General features: G+C 39.1%; 1 protein-coding gene across 4 annotated transcripts in view; it reads left to right on the forward strand.

The window, feature by feature from the left end:
- TRIP12 (thyroid hormone receptor interactor 12) overlaps window positions 1-22,033 on the forward strand; it is a 106,658-nt gene that overhangs the window by 8,826 nt on the left and 75,799 nt on the right. For all 4 annotated transcript variants that reach the window (XM_054983208.1, XM_054983209.1, XM_054983210.1 and 1 more), the window contains exon 2: window positions 14,511-14,657. In XM_054983208.1, the coding sequence (XP_054839183.1) occupies window positions 14,560-14,657 (98 nt within the window). In that variant the 5' untranslated portion in view covers window positions 14,511-14,559. The remainder of the gene's footprint in view (window positions 1-14,510; window positions 14,658-22,033) is intronic.

The following is a 22,033-nucleotide window of genomic DNA, read 5'->3' on the forward strand; positions in this document are numbered from 1 at the left end:
TGATGCTGCTTTTCTGGGACAAGGCATTATCTTTGTTTGCCTTTTAAAACTGGTACTTATAGTATCTTGCAGAAGTATATCCCATTTTATTTCCAAGTAGATGAAAAGAAAATACATAGGCATTTGCAGTTTGTTTTAAATGAGCAGCTTGTTTTTTTATTGAAAAACATGTATTTAGCTTAGTAGCAACATTAAACATTACCCATCAAACCACCCCAAAATGACTGCCATAGGAGGTGGAGCTGCTGTGGAAGACAAAATGGAGTATTTCCCTCCTCATACCTCCTGGGAAGAAGGAAAATATGAAGGCAAAATGGACCCCCACACTGACTAAGGAAAGCCCAGGGGTGTATACCGATCCTCCAGATTCTCCTGTGGGAAAACTTTCATTTGAATAAGGGCAGCCAATAATAAGTTCCCCCTTACAATGGCTTTGCCTACTTTCTGAAAATCTTGATGGGTGCTAAAGGAAGTCGTGGTTGATGTCATGATGGCCATGGATACTGCATGGTGGATACCATGGTGCCCATGGAATCCTAATAAAGATTAACAGAAGCTTAATTTCCAACTGATTAAAAACAGGAACATAAACATAACATTTTAAATAGATTTGAAATAGTTTTTAAGACCCATGTAAGTACAACAGCACCTATATAATATTTAGAGGAACACACCTAATATTTCTGAAAAATTGGAAATTTTCTGATGCCCTAAGTAGTGTGATCTGATTTAGCATATTTACTAAATAAAAAAATGTGCCCCCCACACTAATTTAGGTTTTCATTGCTATTATGAATTAATGATGCATTTTGTTTTATCTGTTAGTCATCTTGGTACCTCTTATTGTACAGAAAGGTAGCATACAGATTTTGTAAATAAAATACTTAACTGAGATTTATTTAGTAAGAAAATTTTAAAAGTACCCTCATGCATATATTATGTCTCAAGGAAAAATCCAATACATTAAAAAGTGACACTATTTTTAACATCCCCAAAGAACTCTGTAATATGTCTGGATGTGATTATCCACTCATATTTCAACCGAATTTAACTTTCATCCTTGGATGTCACTGATCCACCTCATCACTTGCAATATTTGCTAATTCCATATCATATTAACAGTTACAATATCCATTCCACCATGTGAGAGGAGATTTATAAGTAGATAAGTAGACATTACACTTTCAATAGATGCAATTCCACATGTTTCCAGATATGAAGACAACTGAAAATGAAGCAATGAAAATGAACATGAAGCAAATTTCTTTTTATCTATTGTTTACATCACTGTCAAGATGGTAGAATGTGTTGAAATTCCTGCATTTTCACACATGTGACTACAAATATTTTTATTTCTTGAAATCGCACTGATGTAGCTTGTTAATCAGTATTTGCATTCTGCTATTAAAAAGACTTTCTTCATCAAAACCTGAAACTATCCAGTGATAAAAAGGGCGATTCTCTGAAAATAAACTATTTAAAACTTTCCCAGAGACTCTGCAACAGTAGGTCTCAATAGGAAACTTATTTGAAGGGAACTTGAGGTTCCGATTCATACACTTTGTGTGTGATGCTCATGGTCCCCTGGAGCATCCCAAGACACTAGCTTTGTGAGTTGATGATTTTCCAGAAAACAATGTTCATTTTTGGCTTGGCTTTTTAAAAAGCTAAATGAGGTTCCTTCAGTATTGTGAGTTAACAGTTTATTAAACAATTTATACAGCAAGTATAAATTGTCCCATTTGGACTTTCCCATAGCTATCCAGTTGTCTGCATAAAATGTGAGCTATTGCTGCCTCCATTCATATTGCAAAGTGCGGGTGAGGATTTCCGTTACAATAGAGGTGGAAATATGTATTTCAGTAATCTTGAACTATATTTGAGATTATGCCAAATTAGTGTCTGCCTTGACAACAGGATTCTGTGATTAGTAGCTTTTGTCTCAAATTACTGGTCTTCAAATATGCTATTCTCCGCAATCTCCCCATGGCTCAATGAGAAAGGCTCATGAAAAATGAAGTAAATACATAAAAAAAACTGATTCCCCTTCTCTAACCTTCCCTTTCCTGCTTCTTGCTGTCTTCTAGCCTTTCAAATTCTGCTTTCAGTGCCTTTCCAGACAGACCACCTGTTTTGATGATGTTGCTAGGCAACCTCACAGTGCCACCCATCATTTTGTGAGTGGGTGTTTTCCATTTTAGTTTGGATAGGTGTTAACCCCTTCCCAATTCCCCCCCCCCCTGCAAACCTGGAGGCTGTCCTAAATTGGAAGGGCCATGTGCAGAGAACTACTGAGAGCTAGTTTGGTGTACTGGCAGAACATAGGATTTGGAAGTACAGGATGCATGAGCTGTTCAAATCTCTTTGCAGACATAAGCTTAGTTGATGCATTAGGCAAGCCAGCATGCTTTCAGACTACTCTATCATAGAGAGATACTATGTATCATTGTAACAACATACACGAAGCTTTTAAATTACTATGCTGTATAAATGGTAAATACCTTGCTACAACAAAAGGTGATGATTGCTAAATTAAAATTCATTTCTTTCTGCGTGTTGTTGCTTGTTTTAAATATGTAGGGTAAAGGAAAATAGAAACTGTTTCTTGGTTTACCCTTTTCAATACATTTATGTCTCTTAGGACATCACTATTTGTGCATTCAGTACAGCAGTACCAGGCTAGACAAATAATTAAGGCTTAGTTTAGTTTTAGACAAAGAATTGAATTTTAGTTCCAAAGGCTAGCAGGTAGCATCGGGCATGATGTGTAATGTATAAGAAGTATAATGGTCCACACACTGAAACACAAGAAATCTGTGACCCACAGTACTAAAAAGTTTAGGTGTTGTATTAGATTGAACAAAAGCTTCCTAGTTCTATTCTAGCTGAATACTTCATTCTCACGACTAATTTCTGCATGTGGTATCTGTAGTTTGAAGTCTTTCTGATTTTTTTTAGTCAGGGATACACCATGTTAAAAATTGGTACAAACTTAAACCATGCTCACAGTGAGTCACAGATAGAGGTTTTTTGCATATGGCGAGTGGGACTGGAAGTTGTCACAAACTGATTGCAAACAGGGTGGTAATGCTGCTGTCTTCTAAACAAGTCTGCAGAAGTTACCATCCCACAGTTTGTTTTGCTAGTCCCAACTACCCACATATGTGGCTGAAGCCCCCCCCCCCCCCGTTTAAAAAATCTGTTGTGAACTAAGCATGTGAATTAGTGTTCTTATTTTAAGCAGCCAAATTCCTGTTGAAGATGGTCTGATCTCCGAATGCCCATAAGTGATTTTATACTTCATAGGTGTATTGAAGTGGGCCTTCAGCAAACTGATTTAATCCTGCTTTCAAACTTTTCAGATGCATTGATACATATTTATATCTAAAACATGGTTAAGACTAGCAAGAGAAAGGTGAAAATATCCTGGAGAAGGGAGCAGGAGGGGAAATGCCTCAGCTTGAGGGTGGCCCTGATTTATGTACCGTGTGCATCTGCACTGTACCTGAAAAGGTTAAAAGCCCTTTATTTTGATACTGGATGCAGCAGAAGAGTGAATGAAAAATTGGGTGACAGTTTGTGAAGAAGTCTTTGGAGCCTGTGAACCAACTACCTCTGCTCAAACCTGTTAGTTTTACATCATAGGATGAAACGCGTGTGTACATACCTTTTTATGGTTAAATTGGTCATGTTGGAATCCCTTAATCATGTCTAGCTGTGGTAGTCTTAAAATAGACTTTTATCAATTCTTCCTTCTGCTCCCAAAAACTCATTTGAGATATCTGGCTTATGCACATTTTCATACATACCATGTGCACTGTGCTTATCCAATTGCAACATCATACTCTACTATAAACCAAAGAAGTATATACAAGGATGACTTCTATGAAGAACTGCTTTTGCAGAAGGTAGACGTAGGAATGAAACTAAATCAAGACAACTAGAAAAATGGAATTTGTGGATTTGGATAATTTAGCTATTATGGAATAAACATGCTGGCATTGTTAGGACTAACTAGTAAAGCTGTTGCTAAAAATGGAATCTTCATAGCATTAAATGTAGCTGGAACTAAGAGCAACCTAACACATTACAGCAAAAAACTATGTCTCTTTCTACTAGCGTCAAGCCACTTATATTCTGAAATACTTTAAGGGCACTCATGCTACTCAGGGGCAGACCAAATAATCTCTGATTGTCAGGTGATAAGGAAGCATCAGGGAGGTCTGTCTTGCCTTGCTTGTCAGCTTCTTAAGGACATTTAGAGGCAGAATTGGAACTAAATATTTTTGTTCTAATTCAGTAAGTTCAAACAGGCATCCTTTTGAGATTTAAGGATCGGCTTTTCACTCATTTATTTATTTATTTCAGATTTCTATTCCGCCCTTCCTACGAGCGGGCTCAGGGCGGATAACAACATATTAAAAATACAATTAAAAAATTCATGTACATTAAAAACAAAACATTTAAAGAGCAAAAATAACTCTTGTTTCAAGTATTGCTAATATTTCTTCAGAACATTTCATGTTCTGATTTTATAGTTTGTTATTACCAGGCTCATGGGGGAAGACTGGCATCTAATTTGAAGACTTTTGTACAAGCCGTTCTTCCTTTGCCTTAAGTGGAGAGGAGAACTTATGACATCTTGTTCATAAAAGAAAGAGGATTAGGATAAAACAAGTGGGGGAACTGCAAGGACTTGAAGAGAGGGATCTCAGTTTCCCTTCCCTGGACCCTCATAGACTCACTCACTCACTCACTCACTCTCTCACTCTCTCTCTCTCTCTCTCGCTTCCTTCTGTCCTTCCCACCCACCTTGGTCTGCCCCCCTTTCTTCAGCTTTCCCTCCTCCCACCACCACACAGCCTGTCCCCTGTGGCCTGGTTGCATGATAGGGAACCTGCAAGGACTTGTAAGGGGCACTTCACATTCCCTTGTATCACCTTCTCCACACTATTTCTTCTTTCCATCCTCCTGGCAGCCCCCAAGCTTACCTCCTTACTGCCTTCTCTCCTTCAAACCCACAGTTTACTTTTTACCTTCATCAATATTATTTATTTACTTCATTTGTATATCACTTTTCTGTTCAGTGTTAACCCAAAACTGCTTCCATCATTCTCCTTTATTTATTGACTCAATAATCCTGAGATAAGGCTGAGAGTGTGTGACTGGCTCAAAGTCACCCTGTGAGCTTCCACAGCAGAATGGTGATTCCTGGGTCGAACCTGGGTCTTCTGGATCCTATTCTGCAATTCTGACTACTATACTTAACTGGCTTTGGCCTGGAGGTGGCTGCTGTAGAACAACAACAAGCAATTGGGCTGGGGTGGGTCATGAAAGTCGTTCGGTATCAAGCCTGGCCGGCTCTGATGAGTCCTCCCTCAAAGCCGAAAGGGCCCTGCCTCTTTCCCCTGCCTTTTACTGACAGAAACTGAGCCTGGAATACTGTTAAAACTGTTATGGTTGCTTAGCAACAGCCACTAAGAGCATCTGTTTCTTGAAGCGATAGGCACTTCCTTTATCATTTTGGGTTTTTTAATTAACCCCCCCCCCCCATTTTAAAAAAGTTTTTGGATTTTTCTGCAAACCTGAGGCATTTTTCAGGTGTGTAGGAAGATCCATTCATTGCTGCAAACTCTGGGTTTAAATGTCCTCACACTTGGCCAAATTGAGAATTACAGTTAGACTTTATGATAAATATCACATTCCAGAACTTGAACCTCGGTTAGGTCTGAACAATTCTGAATATAGTACTGGTTTGGAAGGAGTAAAGAACCTATGGGTTTCACTTTATCAAGCCTAAGAAGAGTACTTGGTCCATGGCTGGAGTTTTTTTTTGTGAGTTCTGCTTTCCTAGAATTAAGTACCGACTGCAAATTCCACCAGCCATTTCTGTTTGTTTTAAACTCATGTTTCTAGCTCATATTGTCCCTTAATACATAAGTGGTGTTTCCCTGTGCTGCAGGGAACTAATGCAAGAGCACATTCTTACCGTCAGTAGAAGTTTTTGAGCTAGCATTGTGTAGCTAATGAGTTACATATGTACGCCCCACTTGAAGGCAGTAAAATTGCACAGGCAACAGCATGATTGTATACTTATAAGCATAAGTAGTGCAGAAATCTGTCTTGAATTTCAGATATTGCCATCTCTGTAAATTCACTAACTTTTACAGTTGACCTCAATTTGTATAGTTTTTTGTTTAGGCAATAACAGGAACTAATTGAACAGCTTGTATCCTAGAAAATGGTTCCCTTCTTCTAGAATAAACATTACACTTTCTGAAAGTTTAAAGGTATTAAGTGGTATTTAAACTGTTAGTTGGACAAGTGAATGTTGAATTTGACAGGGAAATCTAGCTTATCATTAGTCTGCTTTAACAGAATATTTTAACACATTTTTGTGCTCTCAAGTTTCCTCTTATACTGAAGATTCAGGAAACTCATAGTAGGTTGCAGTAAGATATGTTTTGATTTTTTGTATGCATGACTATGTATGCTTGACTATTCACTGAGTGTAATTGTATTCAGAACATTACTTCTGAAGTTTTATGAAACAAGGCTTAAGCAAAACTAATTTAGTACAATAGAGCTTCTGTTAAACCATTTGGAATGTAAGTGCATGTTTCATAATGTTACAGGGTGCTTCTATACACTGATGGTAGCTTTGGAACAAAACTGGATGTGAATATAATTCTAATACTTTCTTGGTGCTACAGAGTTACATTTAGCTAGTAAAATGATGGAACCATTCATTTATACAGTGGAGTGACCTAATAGAAAAATAGAGTCAGCGTAGAAGAAATTGTGTAAAAAAGGCTAATCTTCACAAACCTTACTTAGAAGTTACCTCATCCCAACAAGGAAGAGAAATATGCAGACCATATTAATTAACATATGTGTGAACTAGTCCTTGGTATAACTGATGGTATTGGAAAAAACACAAAACCCTTAAAACATTGACACTAATTGATGGACAAAATTGTCATTGGTAAATTATTTTAATTTGAGTTTGGAGGAGTGATTGAAAAAATCATAATAGTAAACCTAACCTAGCGTATTTAATTGTAAGGTGTCACAATAGAAAACAACTTTTCTAGAACTTTGTCAGTTTGGATCAAAGTATTTCATTAGGATTGTGGCCAAGGATTTTACACTGTTGCATGGAATATAAAATTCTTATTTATATATAATTTGAATACTATGTCTGAATTCTAGGGGGATTGAGAATTTGGTATTGAACTACTTTAAAAACTTTTTTGGCTGATTTGTAGACGGAATTGTAATGATTGCTAGAGCTCTTTCCCCGTTTTTCTGGGATAGCTACTAGTACTAAGTAGATATAGTGATATGTACCACTCAAGATGGAATTTATATATTAACTTCCCCACTACCCTATGCTGTGACATATTCTGTAGCTCTCTGGGATGCTAAAAACCACAAAGGAATGTTAAAATGTTTTTGTTTCTTACACAGCCTGTTGCAACCTTCTCGGCGCTTTTTCTCAATGCCTTTACATTGTCATACATCATTTCCTTCACTTCTGCCTAGAACTCTGTTGCCCAAGAAATAAAGCTTTCATCACTAGGCTAAGACATCTTTACACTCTTTCCTTTTCCAAGCCCAGTAACATGCCACAAGCACTTTCTTCCAAAGCATCCCACCAGAATGGTCTGCTGGTTCTTTGTTAAACCCTTGCTTGTGGTTTTTACTTCTCCACCTCCACTAACTTCAGCTGCCCTAAGGTCTCCTGCTAGTTTTAAGTGAATCTAGCTGGGTTCCTTCACATTGTCTTGTGCATTCTATCACTACTCTGCTTTTCTTTCACATTTTTGCTGAAAAACCACTCTGTTTATAACAATGAACAGTCCAGTGGTACCTTAAAGATGAACAAGTTTTTCTTTCAGCACAAGCTTTTAGAAAGTAAAACCTATTACCAGCAGAAGCTTATGCTGGAATTAAATGGTAGTTTTAAGGAGCCTCTAGATTCTTGGTCACTTTTGCCATGACAAGACTACCAGTTCTACCCTTCCAGAATATTTTCTATGAAATTTAAGACTTCGTCCCTATGTACATATACCAGCACATGTTAAACCAACTTGCTTATTTCTCTGCTTCCTCAAGCTGAAATCTTAATTGTGAGGTCTTGTCCCAGTTGGTATTGAATGCACTAGACATAGTATATTGACACTACATTTGGATCAAGGTTACATTTTCTTACCTGTTACTTGGGCACCAAATAAATAAAATATGTGTAGTTGCAGTGGTTCAAATCCTGAGTGCCTTAGGTATGAAGTAGCGTAACTCTCACAGTGTCTGGAATTGTTTCCTTGGAAAGGGTATAAGTGTCAGGTTTGAAATAAATCTTCTAAGGATATTGTTAGTAATCTCAGAGTAAAGCTTCACACTGTCCTGCCAAAGTAATGGTAGATGTTTCCTTCAGTCTCCCAGCCATCTTTTGAACTCCCCAACAATTAAAAAAATACAAAAGAAAAGCCATGAAGTAGCTACTGACTACTGATCAGATGACAAAAGTAGATAATGTTGTGATACTAGGTGACAGCTACTAGGTAAGCATGTGCTTGAATCATGCTGTAGAAATGAAGTTTCTAGAATTATAAATGAATGAGCATTGGAACAGCTAAGTCACAGAGCCAACCAGAGGGTTAATGATCTTGGATTTGCTTCTGAGTGAGGCTGCAGACCTGCTGAGAAGTGTGGATTTTGTTGCACTAGCTAGGAACAGTAACCAAATTGTTATGAACTTCAGCATTCATGTTAATGGAAAGTTATCTCAAATAGTAAAATTTGATTTTTAAAAGAGAACTTTATAAAAATGAAGGGGCTAGTTAGAAGCTGAAAGGGAAACACAAGACAGTCAGGTCCTCCCTAGATGATGCTAGGATACTATTTAAAACCACACTAGCTGAAGCCCCAATTGAATGCATTCCCCAGGTTAGGAAAGATGCTGCCAGGTCTGAACAGATGCTTGCGATTAGTGACCCAAGTCAAGGAAGCCATAAAAGGCAAAAAGCCTTCTTTTTAGAAAGTAGAAAGTCTTCCCCAATGAACAGAAGGGGCAGACTGTAAGTGTAATTTATTAGTTACACAAGAGAAGAGAATTTGAGAAATGGATTGCTAAAAGCATAAAAATAAGCATTTCTTTAATGGAGCAGGACAACAGCCAGAGAGGCAGGTGGGTCTTTGTGTGATGACAAAGAAATAAAGATTGCTAATAAAAGATGGGGAGATGGCAAAGAAGCTAAATGAATACTTTGTATCTTTGTTTACTGTGAAAAGTGCAGTGTGTACCTGAGGCTAGAGGAACTTTTTTCAGAGAGTCTGAAGAACTAAGCTAAATTGAGGTGTCAAGAGGTGAAGTACCATACCTATTGGGAAATAAAGAATGAGTAAATGTCCAGGACCTGATGGTTTACGCCTGAGGGTTCTTGAGGAACTCAAATATGAAATTGTTGATATAGTTAATATATGCAACTTGTCACTGAAATCAGACATTGTACCAGAGGAGGAGTTATTTGAGAAAATGAACAGACGTGTAGATAAGGGGACCCAGTAAACACTCTATACAAGACTTTCAGAAGGCTTTTTGCAAGGCAGCCCACTAAAGACTCCTGGGTAAGCTTAAAAGTCTTGGGATGAGAGGACAGGTTTAGGAGTAAACAATTAGCTAAACAGAAAGCTGAGAGAAGTAAGCAGTGGGGTCTCACAAGGATCAATATTTGGAGCTGGTGCTATTTATTTTGTTCATAAATAATCTGGAAGTGGAGGTGAGCAGCATAGTGGCCAGATTTGTAGATGATACATAATCATGCAAACCAAGACCAATTATGAAGAGCTCCAGGAGGATCTCCACCAATTGGGTGAGTGGGCAACAATGTGGCAGGCAAAGTTCAGTTTAGGTAAGTGTAAGGTGATACACATTGGAAACAAAAATCCCAGCTTAAAGTATACTCTAATGAATTCAGAACTTTCTGAGAGTGAGCAGGAAAGAGATCATGGGGTCATAGTGGATAGCTTAATGAAAATGTCAGCCAGGGTGCTGCAGCAGTGAAAAAGATGAATTCTGTGCTGAGGATTATTAGGAAAGGGACTGAAAATAAAACATCCAATATTAAAATGCCCCTGTATAGATATATATAACGCAACCTCATTTGGAATATGGCATGCAGTTCTGGTCACTGTATCTCAAAAGAGATATTTCTCTTTTCTCAAAAGAGAAAAGGTAGAGAAGAGACCCAGTATACTGTAGTGGCTAGAATGATAGACTAGGATCTTGGTGACCAGGTTTGATTGTCTGCTCTGCCATGGAAGCTTGCTAGGTGACCTTGGGCCAGTTGCTACTCTCACCCTAACCAGCCACACAAGGCTGTTGTGTGGAAAAATGGAGGAGAGAAGAATGATGTAAGCTGCTTTGGGTCCCCATTGGGGAGAACGGCAGGGTGTAAACGAAAAAAAAATCAAAAAAATTAAACTAAGATGGTTAAAGTGTTGGAGCACTTTTTCTATGAGTAAAGGCTGAAGAGACTGGTCTCATCAGATTAGAGAAGAAACCATTAAGGGTACATAATAGAGGTTTATAAAATTATACATGGGGTAGAGAAGATGGACAGAAAGCATTTTTCCTTTCCCAAAATATTAGAACTTGAGGGCATCCAATGAAGTTCATAGGCAGTAAGTTGAGGACAGACCAAATAAATACTACTTTCTCAACAAGTGATTAAGATATGAAGTTCACTGCTAGAGGATGTAATAATGGCCAGAAACATAGATGGCTTTAAAATTAAACCAATTTATGGCGGTATTAGCTCAGATAGCTAAAGGGAACTTCCACATTCAGAGGTAGTAAATCCCTGAATGCCAGTACCAGAAGGCAACACCAGGCTCGGTCATTATGCTCTGTTGTTGACAGTCAGAATAACTGGTTCCTCTCTGTGTGAGACAGGGTGCTGAAGTAGATGAACCACTGGTCTGATCCAGCAGAACTGCCCTTACGTTCTTACAATAACTGCTGTGGTTATACAAATAAAATTACTTTGGGGCAAATTTTAAGTGTATTTATAAATGAGCTTAAAGCTTGACATTTTATAATTAACGAGTTACAAAGAAATTGCATACCTTCACAAAGTGTTTTACAGTTGTCAATTTTAAGTACTACTCCTCTGGAATAGAAGTTTGATGGAAAGCTATAAGAGGTGCCAATCCATTCTTGTCTACACAAGCATTTGCTAAGAGTATTCATGAAGGATTTGTAGTAGTAAGATAGTATCTTATGTAAAAACTGGTGTACATGTGATGATTCGGTTCCCATAGTCATAAAGGGATTACGCACTTTTTGCTCTTTTGTGTGAATTCCGTCTCTAGTTAAAACATCAGAGTTGATGTTTAATATTTTTTTATTTTATTAAAACAAGGGAGTGCAGAAAAGGGGAGAAGAAAGGGACAAGCAAGACAAATATATAACTGTGTGCTACAAGGATTATTAAAATACGGAGTACAAAAATCATAGCCTTTATAAATATTAAAATAGTGATTAGAGTAATCATTAAGCCTGTTTAGTATATATTTTCCAATTAAAGAACATACGCAGAATTCATACCTATTTCTACTCATTATATTAGTAATAATAAAAGAGAAAAAAGACTATTATTAACAGTAATAATGCTTATTGCTTAATATAGCTAGTTGTCATACCCTCTAAGAGTATTAAGTACTGTTGAAAATTCTGACCTGTTTTCTTAAAAAATGAAAAAATCCTCATGTCCCCTATACTTATACATTATCTTTTACTTATACTTATACTAATATACTCTTATACTAACAATAACAATGTTAGCTTTTTACCAATATTTCAATATTATACAATTTATTCTACCAATTATCTTTATATAACTAATTATCCTACTGTCAGATTATATTCTGACATTTTGTCCTTCCAGATTTCCCTGGTTGGGCATTCTCCTTCTTTCCATTTACTCGCCATTACCACACTTGCTGCTGTCAGCAAATACTGAAATAGTTCATGTAGTGTTCTATTAACATTATCTGGTATTAGTCCCAACAAAATAGTTTGGATTTTCATGGCAAAATTAATTTTCAAAATCTGAAACTCCACGTGTATATCTTTCCAAATGTTTTTTATTTTTTTACATGTCCGGCACATATGAAAGAGAACCATCTACATTCTTACACTTCCAAGATGACCCTACATATTCCTTATCCACTTTTTTCATCTTTTGGTGTAATGTACCATCTAAAAAGTATCTTGTACCAATTTTCCCTAAGCGTTTGGCTTTCCAATTGGTGACAGTATTGATGATATTGAAGGGCTTATCCTCGTTCTTGTCGAATCCCAAATTTGAATCAAGCTGTCTCTAAACACATGACTTATATTGTGTCCTTGCTCTAATTTTTTAGCCCTTCAGGCAAATCAGCCACTTCAAGTCATCAATCAAAACCAGGCTGGCTGCTTTACAATACTAATGTTTAATATTGATGCAGAACTAGATTAAAATTTCTGGCTAATAATGCTAACCAGGGTTGTTATCAGTTATGTTTGTAAAATCATATTTGTGTTGACTTTTTTCAAAAAGATCAAGACTTTTGGTAGAAAAGTTAACTTTAAAACAACTAACAATAGTTGCTGTTGTGCATTTTCAAACAGTAAAGATATTTTCATAATATATTGACTAATGGTGGCGTCACAGAGATGCTGTCGTGAACTCTGTGGGAATTTAGCTTATCTTTGCTATCAGATTTTCTCTCTCCCTCCTGTGAAAATATCCTGATGGGCCCTACTGATTCCTGCCAATCATATCCTTGGATATCCGTATCTATGGGTAATACTATTTTTAAAAAGTTGGATCTGGGTTTCACGGATCCTCCCTCCAAACAATCCGGGATTCCTAAAATCTTGGAAAGATTATCTGATCCGGTTCAGACAGATTAGATAATCCTGGATTTATTGAGCCATTCTCTATGGGGAAACCTGTCGTGGGGGGGCGGGGGGGGGGTTGGATTATTTTTCAAGCAAACACCACCAAATTTGCAGGGAACCTACTTCTTACTATTCTCTAAAGATTTGATAAGTTTCAGGAAAATTGGACGCTGTGGTCCAATTCTGTGGGCCACTGAACAAGATGCCACCAGCCTCTCTACGTTGTTCCCTATAGAGGAAACATTTCCAAGCTGCCCCTCAGGCAAAAAATCACAGGGGGAAGGCTGTCACTGGCCAAAGGCACACTCCCAAATGCAAGCTCAACCCAGAGAAAGCTCAACAAAACTAAACAGAAGCAATGGAGCCTTCCCAGAACCTAAGTGATACAAGGGGAACCTTACATCATCTTACCTCCACCCAAACCAAGCTGAAGCAAGGGACATTGTTGCAACATAGACGAACTGTGAACCAGTGTCACTCACAGAAGCCAGGCAGGCAAAGAGAGCGCCTGCACAGATTGGTCACTCATTCCACCCCTCCCTTTCTCACTCTCCCTCCCTTCTCTCACCTATCCTCTTGAAGAAAACACTGGAGATGCCAGTGGGAACCACCAGCAAAGTTCCTGAAGCTGTGATTCCTGATTAACCTGGATTTGTCTGGGGGTCTTGATCCAGCTGGAATTTAGCTGGATCTGCTAAAACCTGGCTTTTTTTCTGAATCCTGGACCTGCCTTAAAGACAGTTGCTGTGTATGGCATCATAGTAATGTACTTATGGTCCATAATATTGGAGCCAGTACAAGAGGTCACTGATCTTATTTGCTCACGTAAGATACTCAGTCTGTGTCTCTTTCTCACCTAAAGATGACTTGTACTTCTCAGTTTCTGGCTTCAGGGACCTCAAGACTCATCCTGTTCCTTTTGGGGTCAGTGTAGTTTTTTAAGAAAGGCATTGATGTGATCTGTCTCTTCTCTCCCTTGCAAACTGGTTTTGTTAGTTGAGGTTGGTGATTTAAATTACATACGCAGAAAGCTAATCTATTATTTTCAGTTAAGAGAAAACAAAACACTTTAAACTTAATTCCAAGTAGGTTTTACCTTGATTTAGTGGGCTAATGTTTGTCATTGTTCATGAAAACTCGAACTCAGTTTTAGAAGTTTTATTCTTTACCATCACTATACCTCTTTGTAGTCAAATATGAAGCATATGTATACACCATATAACTGGGGAATGCTGAAACTCTAGAAAGCAATCCCCCCCACTACCCCACCCAAATTGTTTCCTATTGTTTGTTCTGTAGACATTGCTCATCTGTTTGAGGCAATTGTAAGTACTTGTACTCTGTAAAACAGTGAGTGTTAAAGTAGCCTTTAACATGAGAAGAAAATGTCATAAGGGAAACTAGGCTGATTTGTCAGTTAACTGAAAAATAGATAAGTTTCTTTTGTTGGAAGTCTTGGGATGAGTTGTTGAATGTATGACCTGTGTATGATCATCTTCATGGCAGATGGGCAATCATTGATAATTTCTTTTACTACCTTAAATGTACTTTTGTCTTTCAGTGAATGGTAGTGTCTAGAAAGGGTATGTCCCTTCAGGAGAGAGGTGCCAATGTCCAACCGGCCTAATAACAGTCCAGGGGGGTCACTGCGACGTTCACAAAGGAACACTGTCGGGGCCCAACCGCAAGACGACGCAGTAGGAGGAAGGTATGGCTAATAACTTACATTTGTTTTGTCAGTGCATCACCAAATGTAAACAGTAGGTATATAGTGTTTTTAAGGGGGGAAAGGGCAAGTTTTTATTCAAGTCAATTAACTCTACATTCTTCAAATTTGGTTCAGCTTTGGCATTAACAGCTAAAATTGGCAGAAGAGAAAATTCATGATCTAAGCATCTGGTTACTAATATCTAAACTTTATAGTACTTATGCAGCAGCTAACAACCGCAGCATATCCTAACAAATAAAAAATACCAATTACCGAAGCTTGCTGCTTTTTCTCAGAAAAGAGACTTGAAAAAATACCTGCATATTACAACATATGCAGATTGGATTTTAATTTGCCAGAATATTCATAGCCTGACATGACCAACAAGCTTCTATCACGTTTAGACTGAAACTCTGACTACTTATAATAATCCTAACAGAATCAAGTTATGAATTCACCTAATTGACTGTGCAGATAAAATAAAAATCAAAGCTAAAATTATCTCTCACATAGCGGAAGGGAAACTGTAATCACCAATCTAATATTGAGCTTGCAAGTAATGTAAGTGAACTGCCCCAGTGACCTTCAATGATAAGAGTTAAATTTGATTGAAATAGATGACTGGACAACCAGGTCTACAGCATATATGCACAGTTCTTTAACAGCTCAATCCTAACCCCTGAGTCAGCGCCTTTGTTTGGGCGTCGATGTGAATGGGGCGCTGCTCCGCCACTGCCTATGGACTTTTGCAGGAGAGTCCTGCTGGTGCCCGAGCACAGCTGCTGCCAAGAGCATCAGTCCACCATTCCCCTGGCAACCTTACCTACACCAACCAATGGCTACACCGCTCCCCTGACAGGGCAGGTGAGGGGTGCAGCCAGTAGGGAGGCCAGGTTCCCCATTGCCCACCAACACCCCTCCATCAGGGAGCAGGCCAGGTTGGGGGGGCAGAGGTAACACTGAATGTGTGGATTGAGCACCCACTGTCTTGCCCATCCAACCCCCCCCCCCCATTTCTGATGAGGGCCAGGCCGGTGGCTGCAGCTCGGTGCACCTGCAAGTCCCCTTACTGCCACCACTCCATCCCCCCAGAGGAGGCACTGGGGAGATCCCAAGATGTCACTCCTGGCAGCAACATTCTCCTTCCCTCGCATGCAGCTTAAGTCTGGCTGGCTTATCAGATGCCAGCAGCTCAGTCTGTCAGAGCATGAAAGCCTGTAGTGGTGCACCCCCCTGCCCCGCCTCACCAAACAATCATGGGCCACGCTTCAACTCCCTCCCCACTGCCTGAAGATACATTGAGGGGGAGAAGGAGGCCAGGATGGGCCGCCCCTTGATACCTGCTGCTTCTGGCAGCAGAAGCCCATCCCAGCCTGGAGCAAGGAAACATTTGTGGGGATGTGTGAAAAAACATCCCGATGGGGAGTTGGGGCAGAGCTTCTGTCAATGGCAGGGAAGTGAGCAAGCAGACAGGCAGTTTGTTGTTTTTCAATACACATTTTATTAAACTGAAAACGGTGAAGAGATTCTCTGAACGTCTTTTCTGCCAGGGTCTCTAGGCTGGACAGGGAGCGAAGGCAGTTTGTGCAGCATTCCGAGATGCAAAACCCATCCCTTGTCCAGCCCTCATGGGGGTATTGCCGAGATGCAGTCTGCCCTGGGAAACTGCTCCCTGGGCTGGACCTGAATGGCACTCGCGGAGGTTTACGAGGGGCTGGGACAGCCATCCTCCTTACTCTCATGGACGAGTTGCGACTTGCCTGCAAGGGAAACATGTTATAATTTAAATTTTTCCTGAAAAATCATATCACTTTTTTGAAAATCTTAGTACTGTAGAGATATCTTGGTAGCTGCTGTTCAGCTCTTGTCTAACATTCTGCAAATCTTTTAACAACTATTTAACAGATTATTTTGGTCCCCTGCCTTGCTCTACCTTCAGTGTGTAGTCCTTGCATTCTGCTGCTCAGGTCATTTTTAGCATCTGAAAGTTTAAACTGTATTTAAATTAATCTACATGCAGTTTAGAGTTTCTTGGTATATTAAATTCTGTACTTCATTTTTATCAACCACATGACTTGAACTTTCAGTTGAGTATAAATGTGTGTAATGATAATAACATTTGATTTATACTGCCCTTCAGGACAACTTAATGCCCGCTCAGAGCGGTTTACAAAGTATGCTATCATTATCCCCACAACAAAACACCCTCTGAGGTGGGTGGGGCTGAGAGAGCTCCTAGAAGCTGTAACTGACCCAAGGTCACCCAGCTGGCTTCAAGTGGAGGAGTGGGGAATCAAACCCGGCTCTCCAGATTAGAGTCCCGTGCTCTTAACCACTACACCAAACTGGCTTCACTTCAGTCACAAAAGTCACTGGTGTGACTTCAGTCTCAAAAGTGTTTTCAACTGCTGATTTCAAAACTATATTCTGTATTGCATATTTGGAACAACAGAAATGAATATTATGGCGCTTTGGTAGCCTTAACACATTCTAATTCTAATCTTAACTACTCTTTAATAGGCGATTTTCTGTCTGCTATACTTCTTTAAATATGGAGTTTCAAGCTATTTGTACTGTTCTCGAACACCTAGGAAAAATAAGTTTTTGTAATGTGTTTGTTAATTGATTTCAATTTTCCAGTTGTAAAAGGATTACAGGTAGTTGTGTGTTGATCTTCAAGGTTAATTTTCTGAACTTCAAGGTGGAATAGTAGGTCATCCTTTTATTTGAAAAATAGACTAAAGTCTTTTTTAATCTACCTGCTTTGACCATATATGTGGTAGGTCATAGAATCAGGGAGTATTGAGAAACAAGAAAAGACAAATGTGTATTAAAAACACACGTAAACACACCCAACTGCATCACAGTATTTTCAGTACTTAGGAGAAAGGACTGAATATGTTTAACTGTGCAAGAATTTTCCACACTCCACTACTCCTCAATCATAGCATTAGCTGACTGCTTTGTAAGTTTTTTTAAAAAGTTGTGCAGCATAAAATCTCTTGAAAGCAAAATAACAAATGAATTAAAATATTTACAGCCTGCCTTTTGATTTACAATTCCAAGGCATCAGTTGATCAGAGACCACAATATAAATGAAAATAAAACATTAAAAGCAATAACTAAATAAAATCAGCAAAACTGATGGCAGCAGTAATGCATGCTTACAGCCATCAGAGCACTTGACGAATGATGTATGACAAACTTCTCTAGGGAGCGAATTCTGTAAGCTGTATCTTTACAGAGCGCCCTCTCATCTTTTAACCACCCACTGTACTTGAAGCAGCAAGTGCACACAGCAGGCTCCAAGAAAGACCTTGTGTTCATATGAGAAAAGGCAGTCCTTAAAGTAAACTGAGCCCCAAGCTGTTAAAGCCCTAAGTACTAAAGCCAGCATGTCAAACTAAAGAACAGTTAAGATTTGGTGAAGCTGTTGAAAAACTGGTGTTGCATTTTCCAAACAGCATGATGTAGTAGTAACATTCCCAAAAGATACATTCCAAACTACTCGCAAGGTCCAGATTTTCTTAGAATGGTCCATGCACTTATTTACCACAGTTATATTTCACATTTCTGCCCAATCACAGTGTACATTGCATCATAAACCTAATCTAGGTGACACCAAGGCATGAATTGCAGTGGTTGGGTTACTTTTCTCCAGAGGAGAGCACAACTGGTGAAAAATTTAAGTTAGTAAAATATATTCCTTGCTTTGGCTGCTACCTAATCACCAAGTCTTAATACTGAGTCCCAACAGCACCCTTCAGCTGAATGTCGATTGAACTCTTCTCAGCCAATGGTGATGTGGTGGTTAGACTGTTGAACTAGGATATAGGTGACTTAGGTTTGAATCCCTGCTTTGCCATGGAAGCTTTCAGGGTGAACATGGGCCAGTCACACACCCTCAGCTGAGCCTACCTCACAGGGTGTTGTAAAGAGAAAATGGAGGGGGACAATGATGTAAGCTGCTTTGGATCCCCATTGGGGAGAAAGCTAGTAAAAAAATTAACTTGTGGTAGTAATGATGACTTTTTGTAACAGTTTCACGTTACTGAATAGCTGAAGTTCATCTTTCATTCAAAGATATCGCCCATTCTGGAATAAATGCATATTAGCTGATTCTGACTGATCTGAATTGTTAACTGCTCTGGAAGCAATATTTCAGATGTTTCCAGTCCACATTTTTCCTTGTTGAAATGTACAAACCAGAACATATGAAACATATGAATAATTCCACATTCCTGCACAAACCCATCAACTGTACAAGACTGGCTTTCGTGAACCAAGGCTGTATTCGATTTTCGCGGTTCACTTTTTCCAGGCTCTTGCAGGGATCTCATTCACTGCCGAATCAAAGAGTGCTACCATTCTTGTCATTTTAGAGCCTTACAGGAAATGAATATTCTGGGGAGAGATTGGTAGTTCCAAAATGCTGTCCAGATTGGTTTTTCTGTTTTATGGCTCCACAGCTGTTGGCAGTGCTCATCGGTTCAGCTGATTTGTAACTTACAATGCAAGTCTTTCCTAAAGAGCACCTTCTGAGGCAACACCTTGCCAGTGTGTCACTTACTTATATGAATTTACTTTGTATTTGATTGCTTGTTCTTGCTTGTTCTGGGCAAGGAGCCTTGAATGGCAGTGTTCTACAGCTTTTTACTAGAACTGATGAGAGCAAACCTGAATATTCTTCTTTAGTAACTGAACGATACTTCTCCACCTTATACTCTTTAAAAAATGTTGTGATGTACGATGGCAGAACTTACATATTCATTATGACTTTCCCCATCTTTGTAATAGTAGTGCAAGAATTTTAACCCTAAATAATTGTGAAGGGAGAGGCAGTGACTTTCTTCCAGTGCAGCTGCCATTTAGAAAAGCTACAATTAGCTTTCTGCCCTCAAACTCATCCACAGAGCAATCCACAGTATGTTTTGGTCAGTTATTTCAGTTCCTGAAAATGGAGTTCAGGCTACTGTAATGACTGCTGAACTCTGGAAATACTCAGCTGAACACTTATCTGAACAGCATTTGAAGTGTCCTAGTGCTTTGCCCTGCACATAATTTGGATCTACACACTCACTACTATGAATAAAAGGACATTTCTGATCACACAAAGAGGGAGTGGTTTCTCTTCCTTCCCGCATGCAACATCTTACATTCCAGAGAATCCCATGACCTTTAGAAGCAACTTTGTGGAGAATGCTGGAAGGGGCAACATCTCTGTGATTACGAATTTGTTCTATAGACTGGGTACAGATTAAATTTTCCATAAGTGTAACAGAACTTTGCAGCATCCCCCTTCTCACTGTTGCTCATTGATCTCCTTGAAGTGTTACTCCTGGGGGATAGGGAACCATGAAGAGTGACATGAGCAGAGTCTGCAGCAGGAAAAGGGGGATTGGTGGGATTGCCAGTTTAGTTTGGATCTAATCTCATATTTCATGAAGAAGTAGGTTAGCAACTGGCTTTACTGTCAAGCAGCAAAGCCCAAAACTGAAGTGAGAGAACAATTTTTTTATTATCTGCAGGTATGTTCTCTAACACTTCTGAAGGCTATTATCACTGTGGAATAAATTCACTAGTTTCTGCTCCCAGATCAGCTGCAAAAGTACATAATTCAAATCAAAACATTATAAACTGGTGATTGTAAATCCACTTACCTAGCAACATTTCCTCCCATATTTATTCTGTTTTCTATATCAAGGTTCATGCGTTTTGGCTGAAAGAATAATGGAAATTGTTCTTCCCGCATGAGGTGGTGGATCATAGTTGAAAGAACACAGTATGAATAGATTTCAATTTAAATAATTAGGTGTTTAATTCAAATACAATGTACAAAAATAGTTTGAATGTATTCAGCTGGCAAGGTTATACTAAGCAATAGTCTTGAGATGATCTTGCTGAACTGAATTTAGACTGGGCATCTTATTTATTATTTAAAACATTTGTTAGCTGCCTTTCTACCACACAGTAACACAAGGCAGCTTATAATAAAAATAAAAACCATCACAGATGAAAAAAGTTTTAAAACCTTCTCTTCCCAGCCCCACCATGTCATTGAGCATAGGGCATTCTGTGCTTCAGTTAGGTTGTACGTGTGCTGTATGCTACCCATCTCCTTTTCCTATCACCCCTTACCACTTTTGGGAGTATAGTGGGTGGGAGGAGCACCTGCCACAATAATAGACTAGAAAACTCAGCATTAAGGCATTCAAAGAAAACAGACCTTAATTAGAGGGGAGGGGGTATAGTAAGGCATTGGCAACCATAAATATATTGCATTTATTCTTGGACGAAATTTTCTGAACAAGTCTGTCTTCTGGCTTCCACTTTACTGAGAGATTGTAAGGTAATTTTAAAAAAAACATTTTATTTCACAGCAACATTTCTGTATTGTTAAAAACTGTCAAAAGCCCTGCCGTCTGGCTGGGAGCTTAGTCAGCATCCAGTATCTTCTCTTACTGGTCCATGATGAGAATGCTATCAGTTTTATTGAACTGGAAGTGCAGAGGTCTTAAGATCCCCTTTTTTCAAGTATAGCACTTAAATGAATTGAACACTGACCTTTGTACTTTCCGAAAGTTGTACTCAATTCAGCAGCAGTGTTAGGGCATCTCTACCAAATTGACCATTCTGTTTGGGAACTGTATTCTGCGTACAGCTGAATTAGTGATGTGCAAATATCAGCAGGCCATTAGTGTGACATTTAACAGTGGTCAAGAGGCAAATGGAATAACAGGTCATTTCTTTCTAAACATGAATGAACAAGAAAGGTAAAAATAGAGAGAATGTAACAGAAAAACAAGAGAACTGATTGGAAGAGAGAAGCTGGAGAACTGGAATGTATGGCAGTAAACAAGTGAGAAGTATAAGGCATCTGGTAGGAATGGGCTCTCCTAAATTATGCACCAGTTGGCTCACTGGGTTTCCTTACAGATGCCAGAATCAGTAGCATTGGAAGAAAACAAACAGTTCCTCATGGAGGTACAGTAGTAACCCTCCCGCTCTTTCCCTATGACTGTGTATAAGATCAGCCTAATGTGTATAAAGCTGTCTTGTGCTCTGCAGGAAGGCCTGGTCTGGTCTCCTTTAGAGAGGCTTGGCTAGTGAGAGCTGGGAATCTTCTCTGGAGTGAGAGGCAAGGAGCTAGAGTGTTGGGCTTGTGCTGAGTGGACTGGTTGATCCAGCAAAGTAGTCTTCCCAAGCCTCAGTAAAATAGGCTGGTAGTTAATAAGGCTCAGCTGTACTTGCTAGCAGCTGTTGAAGCTCCTGCGATAGTACTTTGTTTTGGCCAAGATCCTGTAAAAAGGTATTACTCTCAGAGCACTGTTGAGTTCTAGGCTGGGATTGCATGTACCCAGTCTGGCACTTTACCT

Source organism: Eublepharis macularius, chromosome 6 (genome assembly GCF_028583425.1).
Source record: "Eublepharis macularius isolate TG4126 chromosome 6, MPM_Emac_v1.0, whole genome shotgun sequence".
NCBI lineage: Eukaryota > Metazoa > Chordata > Lepidosauria > Squamata > Eublepharidae > Eublepharis > Eublepharis macularius.